This window comes from Mytilus californianus, unplaced genomic scaffold (genome assembly GCF_021869535.1).
Source record: "Mytilus californianus isolate M0D057914Y unplaced genomic scaffold, xbMytCali1.0.p SCAF_2, whole genome shotgun sequence".
Lineage (NCBI taxonomy): Eukaryota > Metazoa > Mollusca > Bivalvia > Mytilida > Mytilidae > Mytilus > Mytilus californianus.
The window spans coordinates 6,565,075-6,588,604 of record NW_026262668.1 but is presented as its reverse complement, the minus strand read 5'-3'; the positions used below and the strand labels follow the sequence as shown (position 1 = coordinate 6,588,604).

Below are 23,530 nucleotides of genomic sequence, written 5' to 3'. Positions count from 1 at the left end.
CTGATTTGCAAATATTTATGTTCATCAGTAGCTATTGCAAGTAACAGTGAAAAAATAAGGAAAAGGTTGAGATGCACAAAATAACAAGGTGATTACAATTGAAAATATAAAGAACCTGAAGAAGGCTTGTGGTTAATTACTACAATAATATTATAATTGATGAAAGTTAAGATGTTCATATATACGTACAAAACAATGTAATTAAAACTATCTTAAAGGCTAGTTATGCAAATCAATTTTGTAATTTAAGAATAACAAGCATTCTGAGAGTTTTGTATGGCAATATATAGTCCCCTACCGGTTAAAAATTCATTGTAATTGAAAGAAATTCTAACTTGATCAATATCTTGTCATGGTGTATTTAACTACATAAAAATATCAAGTCAATATCTTCAATCATGACGAAAAAAACTGTTGAAAACTGATTATTTAAGTGAATTTTTTATGTCCAAAGACCATAACTCTGCACAAAATCATCAGACCAGAACAAAATTCAAACTTGATCTGTAACTTGTCATGATTAAACTATATACTAATTATCAAATCGAAATCTTCAAGAATGACAAAAAAAAAGTGTGGAAAACTGATTATTTTAGTGAATTTACACATGGCCTGGGCGATGATATTTGTTAATTTTATCCCTCACTAGCACTCAGGATAAATTTGGATATCATGGCTGAGACCATGTGTAAATTTCCAACAAATCTATGGCTTCCATGAGTTATTTCTTAAACGAAATATATCCTTTATCAAAAATAGATTATTATCTAAATAAAAGAGTTCACTTCATCCAAAAATTTTTTTAATATATAGCATTCAGAAAATTAGTTTATACAGAATCAATAACAAACAAACCTACCACTAAATTCTTCAAACAATTTACCATGGAAAAGGGAACAAATCCAAAATGTCATTTATCATTAATGAAAATATCTTTTAAAAATCTTTTAAAAAATGAGTTATTTCCCTTTGAACAGAAATCTAGTAAAAGGGAAAGGAGAAAAGCTAAAATCGTGAAAATTGATCTTGACCTGTAACTTGTCATGATAAAACAATACACCAAATATCAAATCAATATCTTCAAGCATGAAGAAAAAAAGTCTGGAAAACTGATTTGAAGGACTAACAGACAGACAGACAGACAGACAGACAGACAGACAGACGGAGTGCAAACCTAAAGTCCCCTTGGTGGGGGACTAATGAATGGAACATTTCACCTGTAAAATTATATTATTGGACTAAAAATTCAATTTATGTACGATAATGAAACAAACATAAAAATAATTGTTGGTTAGCAATATAGCATATTTAATATGGAGAATGAGGTATACTTCAGTAATACATTATTCAAACTATTCCTACTGTCAAATGATAACAAATGGGGACAAAAACAGCTATATTATAGTTTTTCAACAGCACCACAATCAATTCACTTTTCCTACTGCATGTTATTTTCTGTGTGTATATTTAAAGCTCTCTATCACACCGTCTGTAGAAAAATACATATTTTACACGATCATATCAGGAAGTTTAATGTCTCAGCTCTCGATATCTTAAAACTTCAAGAATCTTGTCCAATACCTTTTCACTCACTTCTGTAACTCGTGTATATATCAGGGATTATGCTATTGTTGTACATGTCACTCAAAGCCAATGTTCTACACTTCACTCAAAGTCAATAACTTTGTTAAATGATCAACAGATGTCATATCTTTCAAGTGAGAATTTTACATCTAAACCACAAGATTGCTCGCTACATAATTTCTCACCTACTAAGCATTCCATAATCGTAACAGACCGTTTTATAAGAATATATAGGTACTCCAATGTTTAGCTTCAATTGTAAAGACATTACATAACATGAGTATTGCATCATACACATGAACTTACACATATAGCTGTAACTAGTTCATACTTTTCCATTGAAAGCAAACAGACATTTCACAGTGTTATATCATACACGATTCTACACACCATTTCACAGTGTTATATCATACACGATTCTACACACCATTTCACAGTGTTATATCATACACGATTCTACACACCATTTCACTTTAAAACCACAGTATGCTCTCATATTGTTTCTGACACACAAAGCAGGGTTCATACTTCAATCAAATCATGGCTATTTTACACATCATTTATCTTACACATGTAAATCAAACTTAAATTAAGCCATCATTTACTATTATGTAACAACATGGATTATGCATTATTCATGTCTTTGATCAATTTGACAATGTTTCTTGCAGAAATACATTTTCCTTTCAGGTCTGACCAGAGATTTTCTGTCTCACATTGGATACAATGGTGGTTATGTAGGATTTTAATAAGTTCTCATTACTGTTCATCAGAAACTGAAGGAACTCTGGATCTAGAAAACAAAATAAAACTTTTAACATAATTATACTTTCAATCAATAATTATCTAAACAGACACATGACAAGGTTTCAATAATTGAATCATTAAACCTGTTAAAGCAGAATACTTCTCACTCTCTACCTTACATACTATGAAAAAATTTTAAAATTCAAATGGTATAATTCAGAAAAGTGTACTTTGTTGGCAATCATCTCACATCTCCTTATTTAATATTCAATCACCCAATTTATATACTATTAAGGCAAAGGTAGCATCAGGCTATAAAAATGTGGTGGCCATATAGGAGCTCAAATGATTAGTATACTTTTAACTAAAATAACCATACTTTGTTTAATATTTATTTTCTAATTATTCAATGATTTACAAAACTATGACGAGATACAAATTAAAATTATAATAGATTGTACAATAAATCAACATTTAGTGCCATGCTACAAGAAAAGAACAACAATGACAAAATTTAATATACCCTGTTCTGAAATTATATTAAATAAGTTATTTTGTCATATTTAAATTAAAAATTTTATCATCTAGTTTTCCTTCTGTTGCCAGAGGGAGTTGGAACCTAAGTTTCTGAATAATTTCTCAATGGAGAATTTAAGAAAGATATGTTACAAATCATTCAACTGTTCAATAAGAAGCTCTATTATTTATGAAAAACTTTTCTAATTTTTTTTTTAAAATTCTATGATAAATTTAAACAATCTTACCATTTATTAATGAAAGTATTGGTACTGTTTCCAGCAAAGCATTTGCAGATTTACTGTCCTTGGAATTTTGTTCATCCAGTAGATGGCAACAGTGTTCTAACAGGAAGGGTGATACACCAGAATATTTATAGCAGATCAACATTTGTAGCAAACTTTCTTTTCCTGGTTGTGGTAAAAAACCTACCTGTACAAAAAAAATCCAGAATTAATACTTTTTTTACCAAGCAGTCTTTATTGCTCATCCGACTAATTGTGTACAACAATCTTGCATATGATGCACTTAATTATAATGTCCCATGCCAAAACTACAGACTCCGTGGGGATTATATTACTGACCAGGTTTCTATGCCAAATGCCAAGAATGGCCACTAATAAATCTAGTAGAGCCTATGAATTTAAGGTACAGTTGTAAATTAATGATTAATAACCCTTTAACAGATTTTTTTTTTTAAATTTATGGTGTTTCTTGCTAATTTTCCCCCGGTAACCATAACTCTAAATGTCGATCATAAATGAACAATGTATAACTTTTGCAAACATTGGTTTGGTAGATACAAGTTTTATAGGACTTTAAGAATTTCTAGAGCATATTTCTTTGTAAACTTTATGTTTTTCTTTTTCTGATATGGAATTGAATTGCATTGCACACATACAGGTAATTAAATTTACAGCAAGTTATCTTTCATCTCATAACAGAAAAATTTCATTTTTTGGTATAATGCCTAGGTATAATATGAGCATAAACTATATTGTTGCAATTTTTCCAAAATTGATGAAATCAAAACTACAGTCATGCATGTTAGAGTAGACTGCTGGGGTGGACCATATCATTCAACAACCCTTAATTGTAGTTTGTACAAATTATTATAGTCTAACCTTTTGAAAACAGGAACTAAGAAGATATATAATTCCTGCAGTAAATCTAGTCAGACATGTTGGCATCTGTATCAGTACTGTGTTTTCTTTTGGCAAAACCTGGAAATATTGGAACAAAAGATCATCAGATGTTTAGTTTGATATACATGTATACAACACCTTAAGCAAATAGTATGGTAACTGTCATTTTATTGTAGTCATAAAAATATCAACGTAAGATGTGGTTTGATTGACAATGAGATTTAGCCATACCAAAAAATCTCTGATCCAAACTTTAAAAGTAAATATAGATCATCAACCTTGTTTTCAGATATATTCCAGTGGATTGTTAAGAAGTAAATTAAATGTCAACGATCACCTAGAAAGTCAGAGTTTACAAGAAGTATATTAAAGAAGGTATTGTAATGGTCATTTGATACATAAATATGTCTTTGCTAAATAATGCAGGTTTTGTTGATAAAACAATAACTGTTACAAAACACTTAATGTTGACTTAGATAGCATTGTCCAAAACATCATTTTTCAAACATGAAAGTACTTCCCAAGTTGTCTATTTCATTTAAATCTAGAAACAACAAAAATTACTATCAAGAAAAGTATATGATCTTTCTTTTAAAAAGAATTGAAATTGTGATGTATCAATTTAAACATTGTACTTTGGGAATGAAGCCAGAGTTAATGTGCTAGCTATAATTTCCCCCATGGAACTGCAGGATAAAATGTCCCTTTGTTCTGTTAATGTTCAGTAAATCTATTCTCTATAAGACACTTCCTCATTTGAATAAGAGCTTCCCCAAATATAATCTGTCAAGAACTGATCATTCAGTTTATTGAAAAAAGTTACGGGGTATCACTTGATTAAAATACACTGTTACCAGGGGTGGATCCAGAATTTTAGGTTTGGGGGCCAAAACTTAAATTTAAAACTTTTTTTGAGGTAAAATTATCGAAATATTCTTTATTAAGCTGAGGACAACCCATGCTTTGCAAATTTTAGGGGGGAGCACGCCCGCCACACCCCTGTCTGAATCCGCACCTGGTTACAACAGTAAGCTTGTGTGACCCAATTTCAAACTTAACATTTGTTGACACCAGTGATAGGGAAGCTGGAAACAAGTCTCACTTTATGAGTTTTTTCACAGAAGAGACAAACATATTTTTAAGTCAGCATTTTTGAAGTATTAACAACACACAAGAGCCAATTACAGGTATTACACAATGCAGCTGTCATCACTTCACTACATGTTGTTTCAAAATCTCAGAAGTAAAATTGATCTAGTTAACATAAAAATTCAAAGTGCTTGTGAGCACTGAACGGTAAAGATTGCATCCATTTTGGGATGGGAACCAAAAATTAAACATTTCATTGTTATAAAACTATAAATTGGTTCAACTACAATTATGGGCAAAGGAAGATAACTCCAATTCTAAATATTTCTTTAACAAAGACACACACAGCTTTGATATTTGTAGAACAGATACCAGATTCATGAACCATGCACAATTTATGTAATTTTCTTGACAAGTTTGGTTACACACATACACATTATTTTGAAAGGGGAATATTTGAGTATATACTGCATTGATTAATTTCCTGAAATGTTCATATGCTGAACCCCAACACATTCTTTATGTGCCTGTCCCAAGTCAGTAACTTGTAGTGCAGTGGTTGTAGTCGGTTCATGCATATGTCATAAATTGTTTTGTTATAAATTAGGCCATAAGTATTCTCTTTTAAATTGTTTCACTTTTTCATGTCGGGCCATTTATAGCCAACAATACGCTTTGGTTTTTCTCATTGTTAAAGGCTATACAGTGGCCTATAATTGCTTACTACCACTTCATTTGAACTCTGGTGGAAAGTTGTCTCATTGGCATCATACCACATCTCCTCATTTTTATATATATATATAGGATGTATAGAATGTTGTGTCCAATGCAAAGTTTTGTTTATCTACAAAATATTGATAAAGTCTGGAAAATTGATCAACTATCAAGCCAACCACATAAGGGATTAATTGCACGAATGCAATCTATACCCCAAAAATGTATAGACTAAATCCTTCTATAAAACTGTGGACTCAATTAATTTGGTGGATACCAATTTTCATGGATTGAGAAAAAAATTAAATATTCGGGCATATTTGATATTTTCGTGGTTTTGCCTAAGTCTGCATACAAGCCTATAGAAAATTTTTACTTCAAAGGACATTTAAATTTGTGGTTTCCTCAAACCCACAAAATCCACAAAAACTGATATCCCACAATAAATAATGAATATTCAGTAACCTAACAATAACCAGGTCCATTATCATTATTCTAATACCTGAAACATCTTCGTCAGTTTCTTGAGCAGAGTTTTCTGTGAGGCAATATCTGTTTCTGTAGTGGTGTTGAATATATCTAGGTACACCAGTATTGTATGACCACAAACTTCTGTCATATCTTCAACCATGGTTATCTATGAATAACAAATGTAGTTTATGCCACAGGGTATTTGTTATTCTTAAAATAAGGCATGTTAGGGCAATAAGTACTGTTTGATTTTCGACAGATCATCAATGGATGAGCAGCTCAAAATAACACTAGGGGAGACAAAAACATATTCTTAAAATATTCATAGGATTTCTAAATGATTAGTTTTTAGTGATTTCATATACAAAGAGTTAAAATCAAAGTATTGTTTGAGTATGGTAATACAAGAATTATTTTTGTCAGTTGTAAACAAATTTAAAACTAATACTATTGTTACCTTATTTACATATTCCTGCTTCTCGATTTCATCACAATTCAATTCAGCTGATGATACAATGGTCACATGACATGGAAAATCATACACTGATTGGTTAAACAAAATATCTAATGATGAAATGATCGATGACACATTATAATCTGCTGAGAGGACAGCCATCTTAGATTCTTCATTCTGAAGAAATAAAATAATTGGTGACTCATCTGGGTCAATTTCCCTCATGTACCTCAGCTATAAATGGAAGTAAAAAACTTGTAGGTAATGATGTTAGTTATTGACTGAGAGTAACCTTTTTTGCTTGTTTGAAAGGCAGAAGACTGTACAATTGAGATGTAAAAACTTTGAGTTATTAAATGTTTGTAAAGAACTGAATTTCCAGAATTTAAATGTATCAAATATGGGCTTTTTACTTGCTGAAGCTGCATCACATGGGGCCTTTCAGGATTTCCCAATTTGTGAAAAATTTAATCTCATTCGTACCCCTCAAATTTAACCACATCTGTGAAAGAGTCTCAACTTCAAAACAAGCCATCATACATATCCAAGTTTACAATTTGGACAGAGGAATGGAAGAAAAGGCTACCATTGTCACCTATCTGAAATGAATTGCTCATCCTGACCCATCTGATTATCAATCATGATTAGAGCTACCTTAGATTTAACTATAATAATAAGGTGCTCAGGCTTTAAAACAAACACTTGGAATTTTTACAACCTTAAAGCGAGGTTTAAAGATACATTCTGTAAAGAGATTTGCAGAATAACTTCCAGAGTGTAAAAATTATATCATGACTTGCAACTGAAGTACTGTTCTGGCTTAGTTTGATCCTAATAAAACAACTTTGTTGACACTCAATTATGCAGTACGTCAACTAAAGAAACCTTGTAAATCATATTTTATTTTTCTAAATATACTTATCTGGCAAAAGTGACTGTGATATCATCCACATTTTGTGATTAAATTAACTTACATGTATTAACTGTTTTTTTCACAAATACTTTTATTTGGTTTTTTTTTCAGACAGGAAAAAATCAGCATATCAAACAAAAGCTAAAATTACCAATAAATCTGACAAAAAAGTACTTGTCTACATAGTGAACCAGAAAATGTATACCTTCCGGTTGATACTAATATCTTGTGCTTGTTGAACAAACTTTCCATCACAAAATTTGGAACTCTTGATTGTAGTGACCTGACATCCTGTTGCACATGCCCACTTCCTGACATCCTCTTCTTCAGGTGGATAGAAGTTCTGTTTAATAAATAAAAATAAAAAAATCAGTTGCTGCTTCAGGGGTCTGCTAAAAGGTTTTTATTTTTTCATGTTATTTTGATCATCTGTGTCAAAATCTGCAGGATATCACAGTCAATTTTTCTCATTTTTTAACCAAATTTGAAATTTAAAATTTGGACAGCAAAGGAGTAGGTTAATGAAGGTTTAAAATTGGCCCTTAGATTTGATTTTTTTTTAAATCTGGCTGAAATGTCACAAATTTTACATAGAAATGATTGAGATATAACTACTTCTTTTTGGAACATAACATTATAATTACTAAGTTTTGACCTCTTAATTAACATTATTTGTGTTGAAATTTCTATTTGTTCCAATTTTTACAAAGTTTATAACAGTTTTTACAATAGCTAAGTTTGGTCACAACCCCTGATCTAGAAAAAATGTTGTGCTTAGGAATTCAATATAAACTTTTGCACCTTTTGGCTACAGACCATTTTGTATCATAGCATGTGGCTATGTTTTCCTGAAGCTTTTAGGTGTAAAATATGCTCCAAATCAATGTTTTTTAACAATAATTCTAAAATGTACTGATTTTGGAGCTTATAGTATACTCTTATGAACAAATTTATATTGCCTAGCATTTATGCTTTAGTAATAGATCAATTTAAGAACCAAAATCAGGCCTTTTTAATATTGTATGATCAAGTTGAAATTCAAGGCCATATTTTGGCAAAAGTGAACAGAGGACAAGCAAAAATGAGCCCCTCTAGCAAAGTTTATCAAAAAATGATGCAGCTGCATCATCATTATTGTTTGTATTTGGTCCAGTGTTGTCATATTTGAATGAATTTTAGTCAGTTTTTTTCACACCTATAAGACACATCCCAAGTTACAAAACTGGAAAACACTGAAGCAGACCAAACTATTCAAGTAACATGTAGCCTTATGTTCAAGGAAATGCAATAAAAGAACTATTTCTTATTGCCAGTCAAGGACCAAAAGGAGGTTTAGAATATAAGCAGAGACATTTCAGAATTAAGATACATCTATTCTTTAAACCTTGACATATTAAAGAAGTGAGTGATCTTACTCGAAACCATTCCATACAGCTGTAATCAATGTCATAAGTATCATACTGGAGCACTCTCTGTTCCCATTTTAATGCCTGAACTCTAACTCTATCATTGTATGTCCCTTCATTTCTTTTCATTTCCCTATAGCGATGATTACAGGATTTCTTTTGTTGTTTCTGTAAAAAATAATTAAACATATTTTGAAAATGAAACTAAGTGTGGATTCCAAGTGCGTCTTTTGTGCTTTTAAGTTGCGGTCTCATATACCCAACAACTCCTTTTATTCATAGTTTTCAGTAAAATGAGAGTGCTTTTGCTATTGAAATAGTTATTTTGAAGAAAAAAAATTGTTAGGGATCTTTGAGGGACATCAACAACAGGTATTATTTTTCTGAATACTGAAGTAATCCAAGAATGTATTATGATGCTAGGCACATCATGCACATCAACCAAATATAAAACGTTTTTCCATTCCTCATCTACTGTAATTATATATCTAAACTAGAGGCATTTTTTTGCATCAAGGTCTTGTGGCTCATGTTCCGCCAAGTTTTTGTGTCTTTGATTGCAAGTTCAACATCATTTATACTTTAATAACCTCTTTCAAGCCAGCAAGATGTTCAAGGCAAAGGAAGTGTGCACACATTTTTTAGTTTGCTAAATGTTATTCTATTGATTTTCAATTGTCAGTCTTTTTAATATATTCTAAGTATTCTATCCAAAAAAGATCACTAATTATATCAATTATTTTATTTTGATTTTGTAGACATTTACCAGAAATATTTGGTGCTCTATAATGAAAAGAAAATAATGACCTGTGGTTGTGTGATTTTTAAATACATTGGTATAGATCTGACATTATATTTGGAGAAATATAGATCAGTGCAGCAAACTTTCATTCCAATGATTTCTTTGCTGAAGTCATCTGACATTTTTTCAAAGTAGTTCAAGTTTGTCTGGATTGTCTCCTCTTGGAGTGATGTGAAGTAGTTACAGCATTTGATATGTTGTTGTAGAAAGTCTTCTGGAATTTCGTCTTGACTGAATAGGCAATGAATCTCAGTGTTTGACTCTGCTGAACCTGTAATTGAATATTACAGCAGATGTAAATATATGTACAACTTATGAATCCATCTGGTGAACATTTTTTTATCATTAATTATGATATTTGTTAACATATTAAGATTTACTCATAAGTAGACAGGTCCAACCAGAATTTTTGTTTGTCATAACAGGTGAATAAGTGGTTATTTCAAAGTTCTGATAAGTATAGTGTAGACATTTGTAATTGAAAATAAGAAAATATACGACAATTATTAAGTTTATAATGTATTGTCCTTTTTTGTTTTGAAAATGTGAACATAATTTCCTCATTAAGTCACAATCAATTGACAAATGAGATGAAAGGTTAAATTTTCAATTTCACTTGTAATTCTACTCTACATAAACCCTGCTTGATTAAACCAGAGAATTGCTGCCTTCAGAACAGGGCTTCCAAAATTATTTTTAGCCAGCCGGACATTTTATATATTATCCCGATTTTAATCCCTTAAGACTAAATAAACAAAAGGCAATTATGGTATTCAGTTGCTGAGTTGGCCATCCCAATGATTGACATTAAAAAAAAAACGATATTAAACTTTCTTTGATTCAAATTCGAAGTTCTGACGTAAACTGTTAAATTGGCAGTGCATCATTCGAAGTGTGCAACATCAGCGTACTTATATCTGCCTTAGACTCTTTATTTGTGCAAAATAACGTTGTCAAAAACTTTACATTCGTTAAAATCTTATACCGGATGTTATCTTGACAATGGTAAAACATGGACCCGAGACGGATACGTAAATTCCGTGTACGTTTGCAAAGCATGAATGAGTGTACGTAGCTCTTTCTACGTTATTTCTTCAAGAAAATATTCGAAATAAACGTGAGATAAAGGTATCAATGACAATTTAAGCATTTTTTGAAGAAATTAGGATGCATAATTAAATTTCACACCTGCGCACATGCGCACACGTGTACTAGTTCAATCAGAGACATGTCTCTGGTTCAAACATCGTGGTTATGACGATTTTTCATTTTCACCTTTTTAATTTTTTCATCAAATCATATTTGTAAACGTATTTCTGATAATTTAAATCTTTTTGACTAAATTAATTAGATACAAACCGCTGAAATGTAAGAAAATAACTTTGAATAGACCGATCAATGTCCGGTTCAAAATAGTTTACCTGTCACCTGAACAGGTAAATTTCAGCTGTTCGACAGCTATTTAGCCTTGATTAAAATGAGAAGGTATTAAAGTAGGGGTTGTTTTGATAGTACTTAATGATCATGTCACTTTTATGACCGGAAATGTGTGGCTGCTAAAGGCAAAAGGTTGGGTCAAAAAGATCGCGAATTATGTTAAAATGACCGTCTCTTAAGAAAGCCTTGAAAACTAAAAAGTAGATGACCGTTTCATGCTTTGCCCAGCCAGACTTTTACCGGACATTATACAAATGTCCGGAATATATGACCGTTTTGGAAGCCTTGCTTCAGAACATCAAAAGTATTTAGGAGTTACAGCAAATAATTTCTGAATTTACAGCAATATATGAAGCCTGATTACAGATAATGTGAACTTACTGAAATATTTCTCACAGAGCTCTTCTATCTGTCCCTGTATACTGTCTATACCTAAGAATCCCAAACAGATTAAATAAACCTCAGAATTTCCACTCTTACTTGTAGCTGGTTTAAAAACAGTTACCTGTGTGAGAAAGAAATTCAAACTTCACAAATTGTATAAACTTTATTATAGGGAAATATACCCTTGTTAAATGTATATATTGTTTTCATTTTCTGTTTCATTTAACTTTAAATAATTATTATCCTACTTTTCTACCCTTAATTATATTTTTCATTAAAAAAACTTGTACATTGTAAAAATTTTAGACATTTTTTTATTTTGTTTCTACAGATATAAAGCATGACAAATGGAGAATACTTCTCACTATCTTTTGAGGTCTTTTCTGAATTATTTTCTATTTCACCTACCTCTGTAAACAAACAATTTAAAACATACAACAAACATATGGTATCACATTCAAACATTGTAAACTTCTTCAACACCATGTTTCCTCCAGGGGATAATATCAAAATGGATGACAAAACCTCACAGTAATGTAACTTTGAGACAACCTTCTCCTGTTCTGCAGGATTATCCTGACAATCAATACTGCCATCAGCCGTAACCTGTAAATCAGTAAAATGCAGATTATATGTAAAAACTGGTAATTGTCTTGAACAAAATTGTTTATTACTTTGAAAAAAAAATTACCATCAAGCTTGGCATATTGTTTAGACCCTTGTCTATTATTGAAGACCTTGAGGTTGACCTCTAGATGTATTGTGTTTTTTGTTTGTTTTATTGGGTTACTGTCTTATTGTATATTTCATATATTTCTATAACACAAAATTGATGCATACCAAACATCTACTTTTACGTGTATACTCATACATGACACAAGAAAACATATAAAGTTATATATTGTATTACCTATAAAAAATGTGCATTTGAAAGTCATAATGTTCCTGTAACAGGTGTATGCATATTGGTCTTTAATTACTGATGTGTTTAAAGGAAGATTTCCACTTCTATTATATAAGAGATTATCATTTTCATACATGTTCATCTTAAGGGGAATGAAAGTACATTACTGGTGAATGAAGTTTAACCATATTAACTGCAAATAAATCTTTGAATCTGGCTTATTTTAAAATCTTGTCGATCTCAACTCAAGTCATTCGAACTCAAACATAATTGCTAGTTTTCCTCTAAAACTCAATGACAGTTCAACTGTATAGATTCATGTTGTATTAACATTCATTAAAATAAACTGTAAATATCATACATACCAGTGTAACAGGTCCCATAACTGCTACCTTATCTTTAATTTGTTGTATATTCTGCCAGGACATGAGGTTACCAGTATTATCTACACCAAAGTCCCAGTTGCCATAGCTACCACGTACAAATCTATCATCATCAATCATCTCACTTGGGTTGTTTCCTTCGTAATACGGATTAAGTGTAGTACCTATCCAGTTCCATGTACCACTGTAATCTGTAAAGATAAACAAGTTTACTTATTTATTATTATTCGTAGGATACCCATTTTCATGGATTTTGTAGGTAAACTATGAATTTAAAAGTTCAATGAAGTACAAATTAACTATCAGTTTGTTTGTAGATTTTGGCAAAACCACAAAGTCAAATATCCACTAATCTACAATTTTTCCTTAATCTGCCAAAATTGGTACTAACGAAAATAAGAGAATCCACAGTCATGACAGTACTGCAAATAATAAAGTTTTGTGATGTTTTTATTATTTTTACAAATTGCAATGAGGAAGGTTTTGTAAAAATGAAAACTTCCATTACAAAGTTTTATAGAATGAATTGTGTCCAATCATTTCTGAAATCATCATTAATAATTAATCTCTCATTTCTCACATGTAGTGTACCATTGTTCAATAATTGCAATAAAACATCCATTAAAAATTTCTGAATTTACAGTAAACAAGGTAAATAAGACATTTTTCCTCTCTGACATGTCTGATATACATATATATTAAATAAAATTGAGAATGGAAATGGGGAATGTGTCAAAGAGACAACAACCCGACCATAGAACAGACAACAGCAGAAGGTCACCAACAGGTCTTCAATGCAGCGAGAAACTCCCGCACCCGGAGGCGTCCTCCAGCTGGCCCCTAAACAAATATATATACTAGTTCAGTGATAATGAACGCCATACTAAACTCCAAATTGTACACAAGAAACTAAAATTAAAAATAATACAAGACTAACAAAGGCTAGAGGCTCCTGACTTGGGACAGGCGCAAAAATGCGGCGGGGTTAAACATGTTTATGAGATCTCAACCCTCCCCCTATACCTCTAGCCAATGTAGAAAAGTAAACGCATAACAATACGCACATTAAAATTCAGTTCAAGAGAAGTCCGAGTCTGATGTCAGAAGATGTAACCAAAGAAAATAAACAAAATGACAATAATACATAAATAACAACAGACTACTAGCAGTTAACTGACATGCCAGCTCCAGACTTCAATTAAACTGATGTTTGTTTTGTGTACATTCAATCAATATCCTCTCTTACCCAATGCAAGCAAAGTTTTCACATGTTAGCCATGTTAGCCTACCTCATTCTTTGTGTGTATGCTCAATAACAAATAACATAAAAATTCTAGTAATATATTAACTAGATATGAAATTTGACCTGATAAAATCATTTCAGTTTTTAGTTGCAAAGGGTTCAAGGTGTCACGCTGTATCATGTTCGTGATGATCCTTTTGTATATTTCACATTTTATCATTGTTTATTTTGTTTCAGAAGATTCAACTAATGTATTTTGTATCACTAACGACTATCAAACACATGATACAAGTGGGAGATTTGGTGCCTTCAACTAAATTGTACAATAGGTTGATGAATTAATGATTTTTCAGTGATTTGCGACTGCCAATTTATAAACCATACATTTACATGATCAATTTTGATTTTGTCTGCAACTGAAGGAACTATAAAGTTTCCATGTACTTTTCTAGCCTCTAAACAGAAAATCTTTGATGTCACAGACCTATGGTGATTGTTTTGCAAACATCCTTTAAGGTCAATCATTGTTAAATAAGGCTGAATATACCGTTACATTATATTTCCAGAATGCAAAATTGGTGTTTTTTGTAGTGAAGTACCTTCGATATTTTCAGTATTTTATATCTTACCAGAAGAAACAAGATAATGATTTAAGCTTGTTATAAATGCTCCTGGTGCTTCACACAGATGAACAGAATTAAAAGTATCATTTTGTAGGTCAACGAGGTCATAAGATGATACCATTTCATAGAATTTACACCATGCTTGTGTGCATAGTTCTGGACGAACTGTTTGACGTAATTCTGAATTTACATTCCCAGCAAGATTCATAAATGTTGTATGCTGATGCCATTTTACAATGTCTTTATCACTCAGTTTGTCCTTCAAACTGTTCAAATTTGATTTCAAGGTCATTAGTTCTTCAATTTCCCAATCATCTTTATGTTTGGTAAAATTTTCTGGCACCTTCCAAATGCCGTCTTTAGGTTTGGAATAAGTGAATTTCTTTTCAAAAACATTCTGCACTTTTTGTCGAAGAACTGGATCTAATTGTAGCTCAGCTGCCGTATTGGAAAATTTTCTTTTCCTCCGTCCTGCCATTTATCACATTATTCTGAAAATGGAGTAGATATTATACAAATAAAAAATGCAGGAGTGGCAACTATAAATAAATTCACTTCACAATCAAGATATCATGAACCTATAATTTAATTAAGAAATAATTCATGGGGGCTTGAATATATCGTGATTTTACCACGGGTTGGCCCTTTATCATGTTTATGACAAATATTTTACCCTGACCGATAGCGAGGGGTAAAATATCGGCATAAAGGGACAACCCGTGGTAAAATCACGATATATTCAAGCCCCCATGAATTATTTCGTCTAATAGGACAAATACGGCAATTGTTTTGGATCGAAGCGCTCTAGATGAAGGCATTATTTGCCGTTCCCATAAATAAACGCACTATTAAATTGACGTAAAAGACCGGAGCAAACTGAATAAATGACATGCTTAAACTATTTACAATAACATATTTGGATAGGTTTGGATGAATCTAAATGATAATTGTACTTATATGTCTTATATGTATACAAAAAATGGCTTATATAACACATTTTTGCATCGTTTGTTTACGTTTCCTTGTTGTGATGATTTTCGGTTTCACAAGCGTGTATTTTCCCGTAAAATGCTTATATTCTTACGTCATCGTTCTATGACGTCGGGTAGCTCATTCATAAAAAAACATATGACGCGGGAGTACAATTGGAACAGCCCAAACAATATATTCATATTTTACCACGGGTGTGTACTCAAAGCGTTTGAAGAACGTCATGTTAGAATTTATAAACAAGTTTGATAACTATCAGTCTAAGATATAGTGTCATCTTTTATTTAATGTAAGCTGTGCATATAGATAATAGATTCATGCCTCATTTGACTACAGAGAGATCATACAATGACAGTTATTGCGTATAGTGGCTAAGATTTTGTACAATGGTATGAACTAAAATAACAGACGTCTTGCTAGTTTGATAATGTATTGAAAGCTAAAGGAAGTATGTCAACGATAGTGATACTCTATACTGTACGTCTAGTAATCGGACTTCACAACAAGTCTAGCCTAAATGTGAAACCCAAAGTAAGCAATGTCATCAAAAGATGGCTATTGACAGATATCATTCAGACTTTCCTATATTTTGTAGTTTTACATTGTGGTTGGATATATGGCTACAATAAGCATGAAAATTCATCGATGTACAATAATTTTCGGATAGAATTTATGAAAATCAGGATTTTGGCTAGTCCATGATTTCTTACTAACAATTAACATGATAAACATATATACTTACTGAATATTTGAAATTTCTTGAATTCCAGTTGTCTAGCTAAATCTGGACAAAAATGTCAAAATCAGGATAACTGGTAAGTATTGCAAAACATTTTTCCCATCATATATATGAACTGAAAAATGCCTAGGCTAGTGATACAGAGGGTACAGTGGAATCCTCTGTTTCACTGCGGCCGATTATACTGAGCATTTCATGATTTCTTCATCTCCACAATGTAACATAACTAGAATTTTTATTGTACTTGTTTTACATGTTTAAGTCTTCCATACAGACAGAAAAAATTTAAATTGATAACTAAAAGCATAAACTTATAATTGCAATCCGATATCAAATATTATTTGATTATTGGTATATGACATTTATGAGTTTGCCCACTGGCAGCCAAAATTCTAGGAATCTGATGTTCAGTAGTTGTCGTTTGTTGATGTGGTTCATAAGTGTTTCTCGTTTTTTATATAGATTAGACCGTTGGTTTTCCCATTTGAATGGTTTTACACTAGTTATTTTTTGGGGCCCTTTATAGCTTACTGTTCGGTGTGAGCCAAGGCTCCGTGTTGAAGACTGTACTTTGACCTATAATGGTTTACTTTCATAAATTGTGACTTGGATGGAGAGTTGTCTCATTGGCACTCATACCACATCTTCTTATCTATTAGGTGACCAGACACAGCAGACCTCTCCATAAATATAATTATGGCATTGTGCATGGAATACATGAGTATATTCCCTTTTTCTATTATCAGTTATTGTATTTTACCTGGGTGTTATTCTTAGAGTTTTTATAGGGATCTTTTTTCTCGTGCTAGAGACTTGATGTCCAGAATTGGATATTTAAACCTCATCCGGACAATATTTCTTTAGATTGTAAATAATTTTTGTACTGGAAATTCGTACTTTTATTTCATTTAATACAATTTTAATTTAAAAATAAGGAGATGAGGTATGATTGCCAATGAGACAACTATCCACAAGATTTTATGTTTCATTTCATTACAATTTATTATAGTAAAATAGTAAGAATTGTGCATTCATTGAAAAGCTTGATGTTTTATGACTATTGGGTCTAAAATGAGATGGTCCATTTTGATAGCCATATTAATGAGGATGGTTATTCTGAGAGGGATATTGTAGAGTAACTGGTCGTCAATCTTCTGAATTGATCTAGTCTTTCCATGCTTACAGAGTCAGTGAAACCAGGTGGTGTATTTTTTATCTCGGAAGTCGGCATGTTTGACGTCATGAACTTGATTGATTGAAGTTAAATTCTTTAAGAACGACAAGTGTACAGCTGTAGAGATTTTTTTCAGTTTTCAGTCACATCTAAATTTCTAGCATGTCACATGTATGTGTAATTAGTATCTTAAACAAACTAGTTTAACACCCCCTCCAACATTCTGTATGTGTCTTTCCCAAGTCATGAGCCTGTATTTCAGTGTATTTTTGTTTGAATTGTTTTACAATTGTCATTTCGGGGCCTTTTATATCTGACTATGCGGTATGGGTTTTGCTCATTGTTGAAGGCTGTATCACTATGGTGACCTATAGTTATAAACTTCTATGCCATTTGGTGTCTGGTGGAGAGTTGTCTCATCGGCAATCATACCACATCTTCTTGGTTTTATATTATAGCACTAAAGCCAAACACTTTAATATCACTTGGTTAATTCATTATGGGTTGTTTTCACTGTAAATGCGGCATCCATTCTTATCCAGTAAAGTGGTTTGAATATGAAAATGTATTATAAATATAGGTTTAAATTTATGAGATACCTCTATGTTTGTGGTCTATTATCTTTGTCTATTAACATGATTAAACATGTTAAATATGATACTGTTTATTAATCTTGGTTTTTTTGTTATATGTGAGCAAAAACATTGCTTGGCACAATCTTTACCTCTCATCATTTCTATGTTTCTGATACCTGTCCTCAGCTTGAGTTGTTTTTGTATTTTTAGGGCTGTCGAGCAGTTATATAAGTTTTTCAAGACATGAACCGAAAGCACAGGCTGATACCTCTCTACCAGCATAACTTAAACTGCTGATTTACCAGGGTATTATTACGAGACAAAATATGAACAGAACATCTGTTTGTATATTAAATACCTGTTTACCTTGTAATATATTTGTCTAAATACAGGTATACAACATTGATGTTAGAGTGGACTTTATCATGTTTATGGTGGTCTCGGTAGAGTGTCTGGTAACTTTGATAAGCTAATCCCCATCACAATTTGCCTCTCATTTTAACATGTTTAACTAACGCATCTAGGTCATGTGTTTAAAGTTAAAAGATGGAACAGTGCCACAGTCTCTTTTAGCTAAAGAATCCTAACAAAACCCCTCCCACATCATGCACATGTCAAAGTATTATAAATTTATGTAAATAGCTTTGAGAAGATAAGCTCTGTTTCCTGACATTGCACACAAAGATTTTTAGGGACCATATCCATTCAGTTATTGAATACAATTCTTTATTTGAAAGAAGAAGCAACCCATTTCCAGGGATGGGTATTAACAGAAGTCCATTACTAGACGAAGTGACTTAGTGTGCAACCTGTGCTATATAGTAAGGCGATCACGATGTCCCCTTTATCAGTGGAAAGCGCCATTGGTGGTCCCCCAAAATCTCGTTTTATAACTATGGAATTATGGGTAAAAATATTATCATCGAACAGATAGCTGTTAATTAGTCTCCTTGAGCGTTTGATTAATTATCAGTTTGGTGTAAATGAAGTCAGCCGACCGTTAGTGCGGTGGTTTAATTCTTATTGCCAGTTAGTTTACTTCTTCATTTAAATTCAATATTTAGAAAATGATATAAAATTTTATAAACGAATTCATTGGTACCATCTTTCATCGCATAAAGGCAAATGAGAACTTTAAAATCTGCCGTGTCGGACTTAAAATGTATCGTCTATCTAAAAGATGTAGTCGTTTTTGTCAAAATAAAGTCATAACTGTCTCCTTTTTTAAATAGAATTGCGTTGTGTTGGCGAATTATGTCTCTGTCATTTACGGCACCAAGGAAGCTATATACGGTGATGAATAAGCAAATGACAGGGTTTTTTCTTCGCTTCTACAGAAAAACAATAATATCTGACCATTTGTTGCTTCATATGACTTCGAAACAATTTCGAATTTCAAAAGTCTCTTGTTTTTTTTACCTTTTTTAAATTAAGAGACATACTTTTCTCATGTTGTCCGTCATTACGTTCGCTATATCACAAGATCACAGTATACGTGAGTCAGTGATGCAACGCATAAACGTCCTTTTTTTTGTGTTTTGTACTCACAAAACTGAAGACATCTGTAGATCATGTGGATTAAAAAATTTGATTTATCGCGTGTTGCTAACGTAACATTCAGTGGCAAATATAAATATGCATATCCCATCACAGAGTTGTCTCAAGTGTAATTTGACATCAGAGGTCGTAACATTCATACTGAATACGCGAGGTACTAGGTTTCACTTGAAGTAGCCTGGGATCCTGGCTAACTGCTCGACGAAGTATTAGACTGGGTCAGGATGTCAGGCTAGATCTGAAGTTCCTCCTTCGACCTGACGCGGCTGCTATTAATGTATACATCCCACACTTGTAAGGAAGGGTTTTACTGTTGCAACCGGACAATTCCAGGAATTACTGACTTTATTTCTTTACGGCACAACTCAACTCTTGAGATTGATTTAGTATTTGAACAAATTAAATCAAATTATCCTACAGCTAGGTTTTTGAAATAGGACTTCGTCTTATTTCAGTATAAAGTATACTACCATAAAGAATATATATTTATTACTCATTTGTTTACAAAGATCGTGATCGCAACTTTTCCTACAATTTTAACCTATAAAATTTATATGTCGAACGCACGTGTTGAGAACTGCATTTTTTACATGTATTTTAACGGATAAATGTAACAATATCTGACTGAAATGATAACCTCTATTCGTCCACACTATCACCGAGGTAGTATTACCGTCAAGATCTCAGTTACGCAGGATCGAAGATATTTGAAATTGAAGAAAGGCCATACAATAATTCCCCCCTCTTTTTTCAAAATTGAGGATACAATTTGTTAATTTTGCTAAAAATGGTTATATCTACAGAAATCCCTTGTAACTTAAAAAAAATCTTATTTTTTGAAATTTGTAAATCCTAACATATATTCTTAAAATAAATATAATATAATGTTTATTCCTATTAAAATGTCATTCCTAATACGTACAGTGTTATTTGTACTGTTTATGTATACACAATTTTCCGACCTAATTTTTCCTTGCCAACTTTTTAATGGCATTTTTTTCACAATTACCTCTAAAACCAAACATTTATTGTATTAAGAAGTGAGGTTTTTGTTATTCTGTTTTACAAGTTTACTTCATTATAATTGTAGTTTTTCAATTGATAAATTATACAAACATTTTTATCTTTTAATATTTAAACCATCATAATGACTCATGACACTGATATAATATCGCATCTAGGATCTGCTATTCATTAACACGTCGATGGTCAAACATTATATTCAATTGTGTGCTAATTAATTTATAGGGTGTTTTGAATAAATTATCTCTACCCAGAATGCATCACAAAAAATTTGGCTTTTGTTTGACTTTTGTTACTATTAATAGCAATCTAGCTCAAATCCCGTTCCAATCACAGTTGGAAGTATGGGGACAACGTGATCGCCTTACTATATAGCGAGTTGCACACTTCGTCTAGTAATGGACTTCTGGTATTAATAATATTGGTACAGTGGTAGCCCAGCCAAAAAAAAAATAAGTGGCCCAGGTGAAATTTTAGGGGCCATTGTCTACTCAGTATTGGAAACCTGCGAATCAGTGTCCCTGATTTTATGAAACATCAGATCTGGTAATAGTGTACTAACAATTCCCCTATATTGTTTGTCCCAGACCAGATGCCGGGCGCGTGTATTTTTCACAAACAATTTCGACTGTTCAGCGTCTATCGGTTTTCTAATATTAACAACATGGTCTCTGATGTTAGAATACAATTAGGCCTACCTTGAGATCAGAAGATATGAAAGATTTCAAAACGTAAGCATCTACTTTAAAAATGAATTTTACAGCAGTCAGCTATTTACAAACTTTAAACTGGTTTCCCCGTATGTTTTTTCTTCTTACGCTCTTGCAGATTTTGACAAGACGGAGTACCAGATGAAGGCGTGAGTAAAATCCTCCACAAACTCGGATACCATATCCGGATGAAACTGATGCAATATTAAATGAGCTGCGTCGGATAAAAATCGACCTTATGCAAGTGCACATATATGACTTTTATTGATTTTGGAACATCCAAATACAAAATAAAAGATGAAGTTTGGTCTGTTGTGTAGGGCTCTTATATCATCTCAATTTTCAAACAGTTACAGACTTTGCATACAGATTTTTCAACCCGAAATAAGTTAACATATGTATTGATATTCATTTGCATAAGGTCGATTTCTATCAGACGCAGCTCAAATATTGATGTGGAACTCAAGATGTTTAATTATTCATGCATATGGTATTGTCTTAGAAGCCAGGGAGTGAAAAGTTTCCAAAACATAAATAATACACTTTATTTCATAAAAAGGTGATATAACTTTGAAGTTTCTTCAATTAGTGGGGAATTGCATAGGTTCAGATTATCTGACTGTTCTATCTACAGTTAACCTTATCTACTCACTGATTAATCAGTTTCACTTGTGGACAAACTTGTTTCCATATCAGTTGTGTGTTTATACAAACAATTACTTTTCTTGTCATTATCAACCATGTTTACATGGAAATATGAAATAGTTACTTTTACTTTAGTTATTTATAATTTTAGTAAAGAAGGGTGGTAACATTCTATAATTACTAGTCTAGCAACTTTTTCTAAATGTTAGCTAAAACAAATTAACACTTAAACCATATCCTTTGTTGTCTATAGAAAACAAAATATCGAAAAATATTCATTTTAGGGTTGATATATATGATCAGAAAAAAGTAATGGAAAGTACTCATTGAAAAAAGCACAAAAAGTCCTCTGAAATAATTCCCTGAAAAAAGAAAAAAGGAACTTTTAATGCAGCAAAATCTTTTACAAGCTCTTTTTATAATTTTTCTATAAGAATCTATTTTAAGTTACTATGCATGAGTATTATATCTGAATACTGATATTTTTTAGAGCTAAAAAAGGGCAGCATCTTATAGAAAACTACATATATGTATATGGTTTAATTAATAACACTCCTTTAGAAAATATGCATCTCACACTGTATGAATTAAAGCAGGACCAATTTACTCTGAATCTATTTCACACCAGGGTCACTTTCAAAAAGTCTTTTAATCTTTATACTCATATTCATATTCACAGCTCCATTTATGTACTTTCAGGTTCTTACAATAAAATGACATTTTAACTAAAGACTAAAGACAACACAAAACCACAATTATTGACAAATTTTGTCAAATTTTGAGTATTTATCCCACAATTGTATAAGAAGGACATTTTCAAACTATTAAACAACAATGTGTTGGAAGTTTAACTTTATACAATTTAATTTGATTTTAGTTTCAGATGTCTATTGATGAAAAATAGTACAAATACATGAAAAATGTGCAATTTCATATCAAATTGCCTTCAACAGCACCAAATAGCGCTGAATAACATTTTAAATCTATACAGAAATACAAATAATTGTTGAAAAATGTTTCAAGTATATGATATAGACTCTTTAATATTCAACTTCAAGTAGGATTTGACAACATGAATGTTTCACCCTGGTAGTGAATCAAATGCAGGTGATTTATCAAGCCAAAAAATATATATCAAAGACATTCTTAACACAAACCAAAATCATATTTGGAATATTAATTCTTTATATTGTATTTTAGATGCAAATTAATTCATTTTTAGTTAAAGTTGCCTTTCCATGTCAAATGCTACTCAAAAATAAAATGCAAAAAGTACTTTCTATTGGGTTAGATATTACTTCA

General features: G+C 31.8%; 1 protein-coding gene across 3 annotated transcripts; it reads right to left on the bottom strand.

Moving 5' to 3' along the window:
- Positions 1 to 1,278: 1,278 nt before the first annotated feature.
- LOC127729179 (cap-specific mRNA (nucleoside-2'-O-)-methyltransferase 2-like) lies at positions 1,279 to 21,735 on the bottom strand. Of its 3 annotated transcripts, XM_052236869.1 has the most exons (14): positions 21,572 to 21,735; positions 16,548 to 16,589; positions 14,822 to 15,306; positions 12,932 to 13,140; positions 12,071 to 12,268; positions 11,660 to 11,783; positions 9,847 to 10,112; positions 9,049 to 9,207; positions 7,839 to 7,976; positions 6,724 to 6,897; positions 6,298 to 6,432; positions 3,972 to 4,070; positions 3,096 to 3,279; positions 1,279 to 2,377 (listed from the first exon to the last, which is right to left on the bottom strand). In XM_052236869.1, exons 3-14 carry the CDS (start codon positions 15,291 to 15,293, stop codon positions 2,271 to 2,273), a joined length of 2,265 nt encoding a protein of 754 aa, XP_052092829.1. In that variant the 5' UTR covers positions 15,294 to 15,306; positions 16,548 to 16,589; positions 21,572 to 21,735; the 3' UTR covers positions 1,279 to 2,270. The 3 variants fall into 3 exon arrangements, with proteins under 3 accessions (XP_052092829.1, XP_052092827.1, XP_052092828.1); XM_052236867.1 differs by lacking the exon at positions 16,548 to 16,589; XM_052236868.1 differs by lacking the exon at positions 21,572 to 21,735 and having other exon boundaries at positions 16,548 to 16,848.
- Between the last annotated feature and the right edge of the window lie 1,795 nt (positions 21,736 to 23,530).

Excerpts from the sequence above, each read along its gene's own strand:
- LOC127729179 (XM_052236869.1), bottom strand. The coding sequence starts at position 15,293 with ATGGCAGGACGGAGGAAAAGAAAATTTTCCAATACGGCAGCTGAGCTA. Across the intron at positions 10,113-11,659 it reads GCTCTGTGAGAAATATTTCA|GTTCAGCAGAGTCAAACACT; the intron begins GTAAGTTCACAT and ends ATTCAATTACAG. Across the intron at positions 9,208-9,846 it reads TAAAAATCACACAACCACAG|AAACAACAAAAGAAATCCTG; the intron begins GTCATTATTTTC and ends TATTTTTTACAG.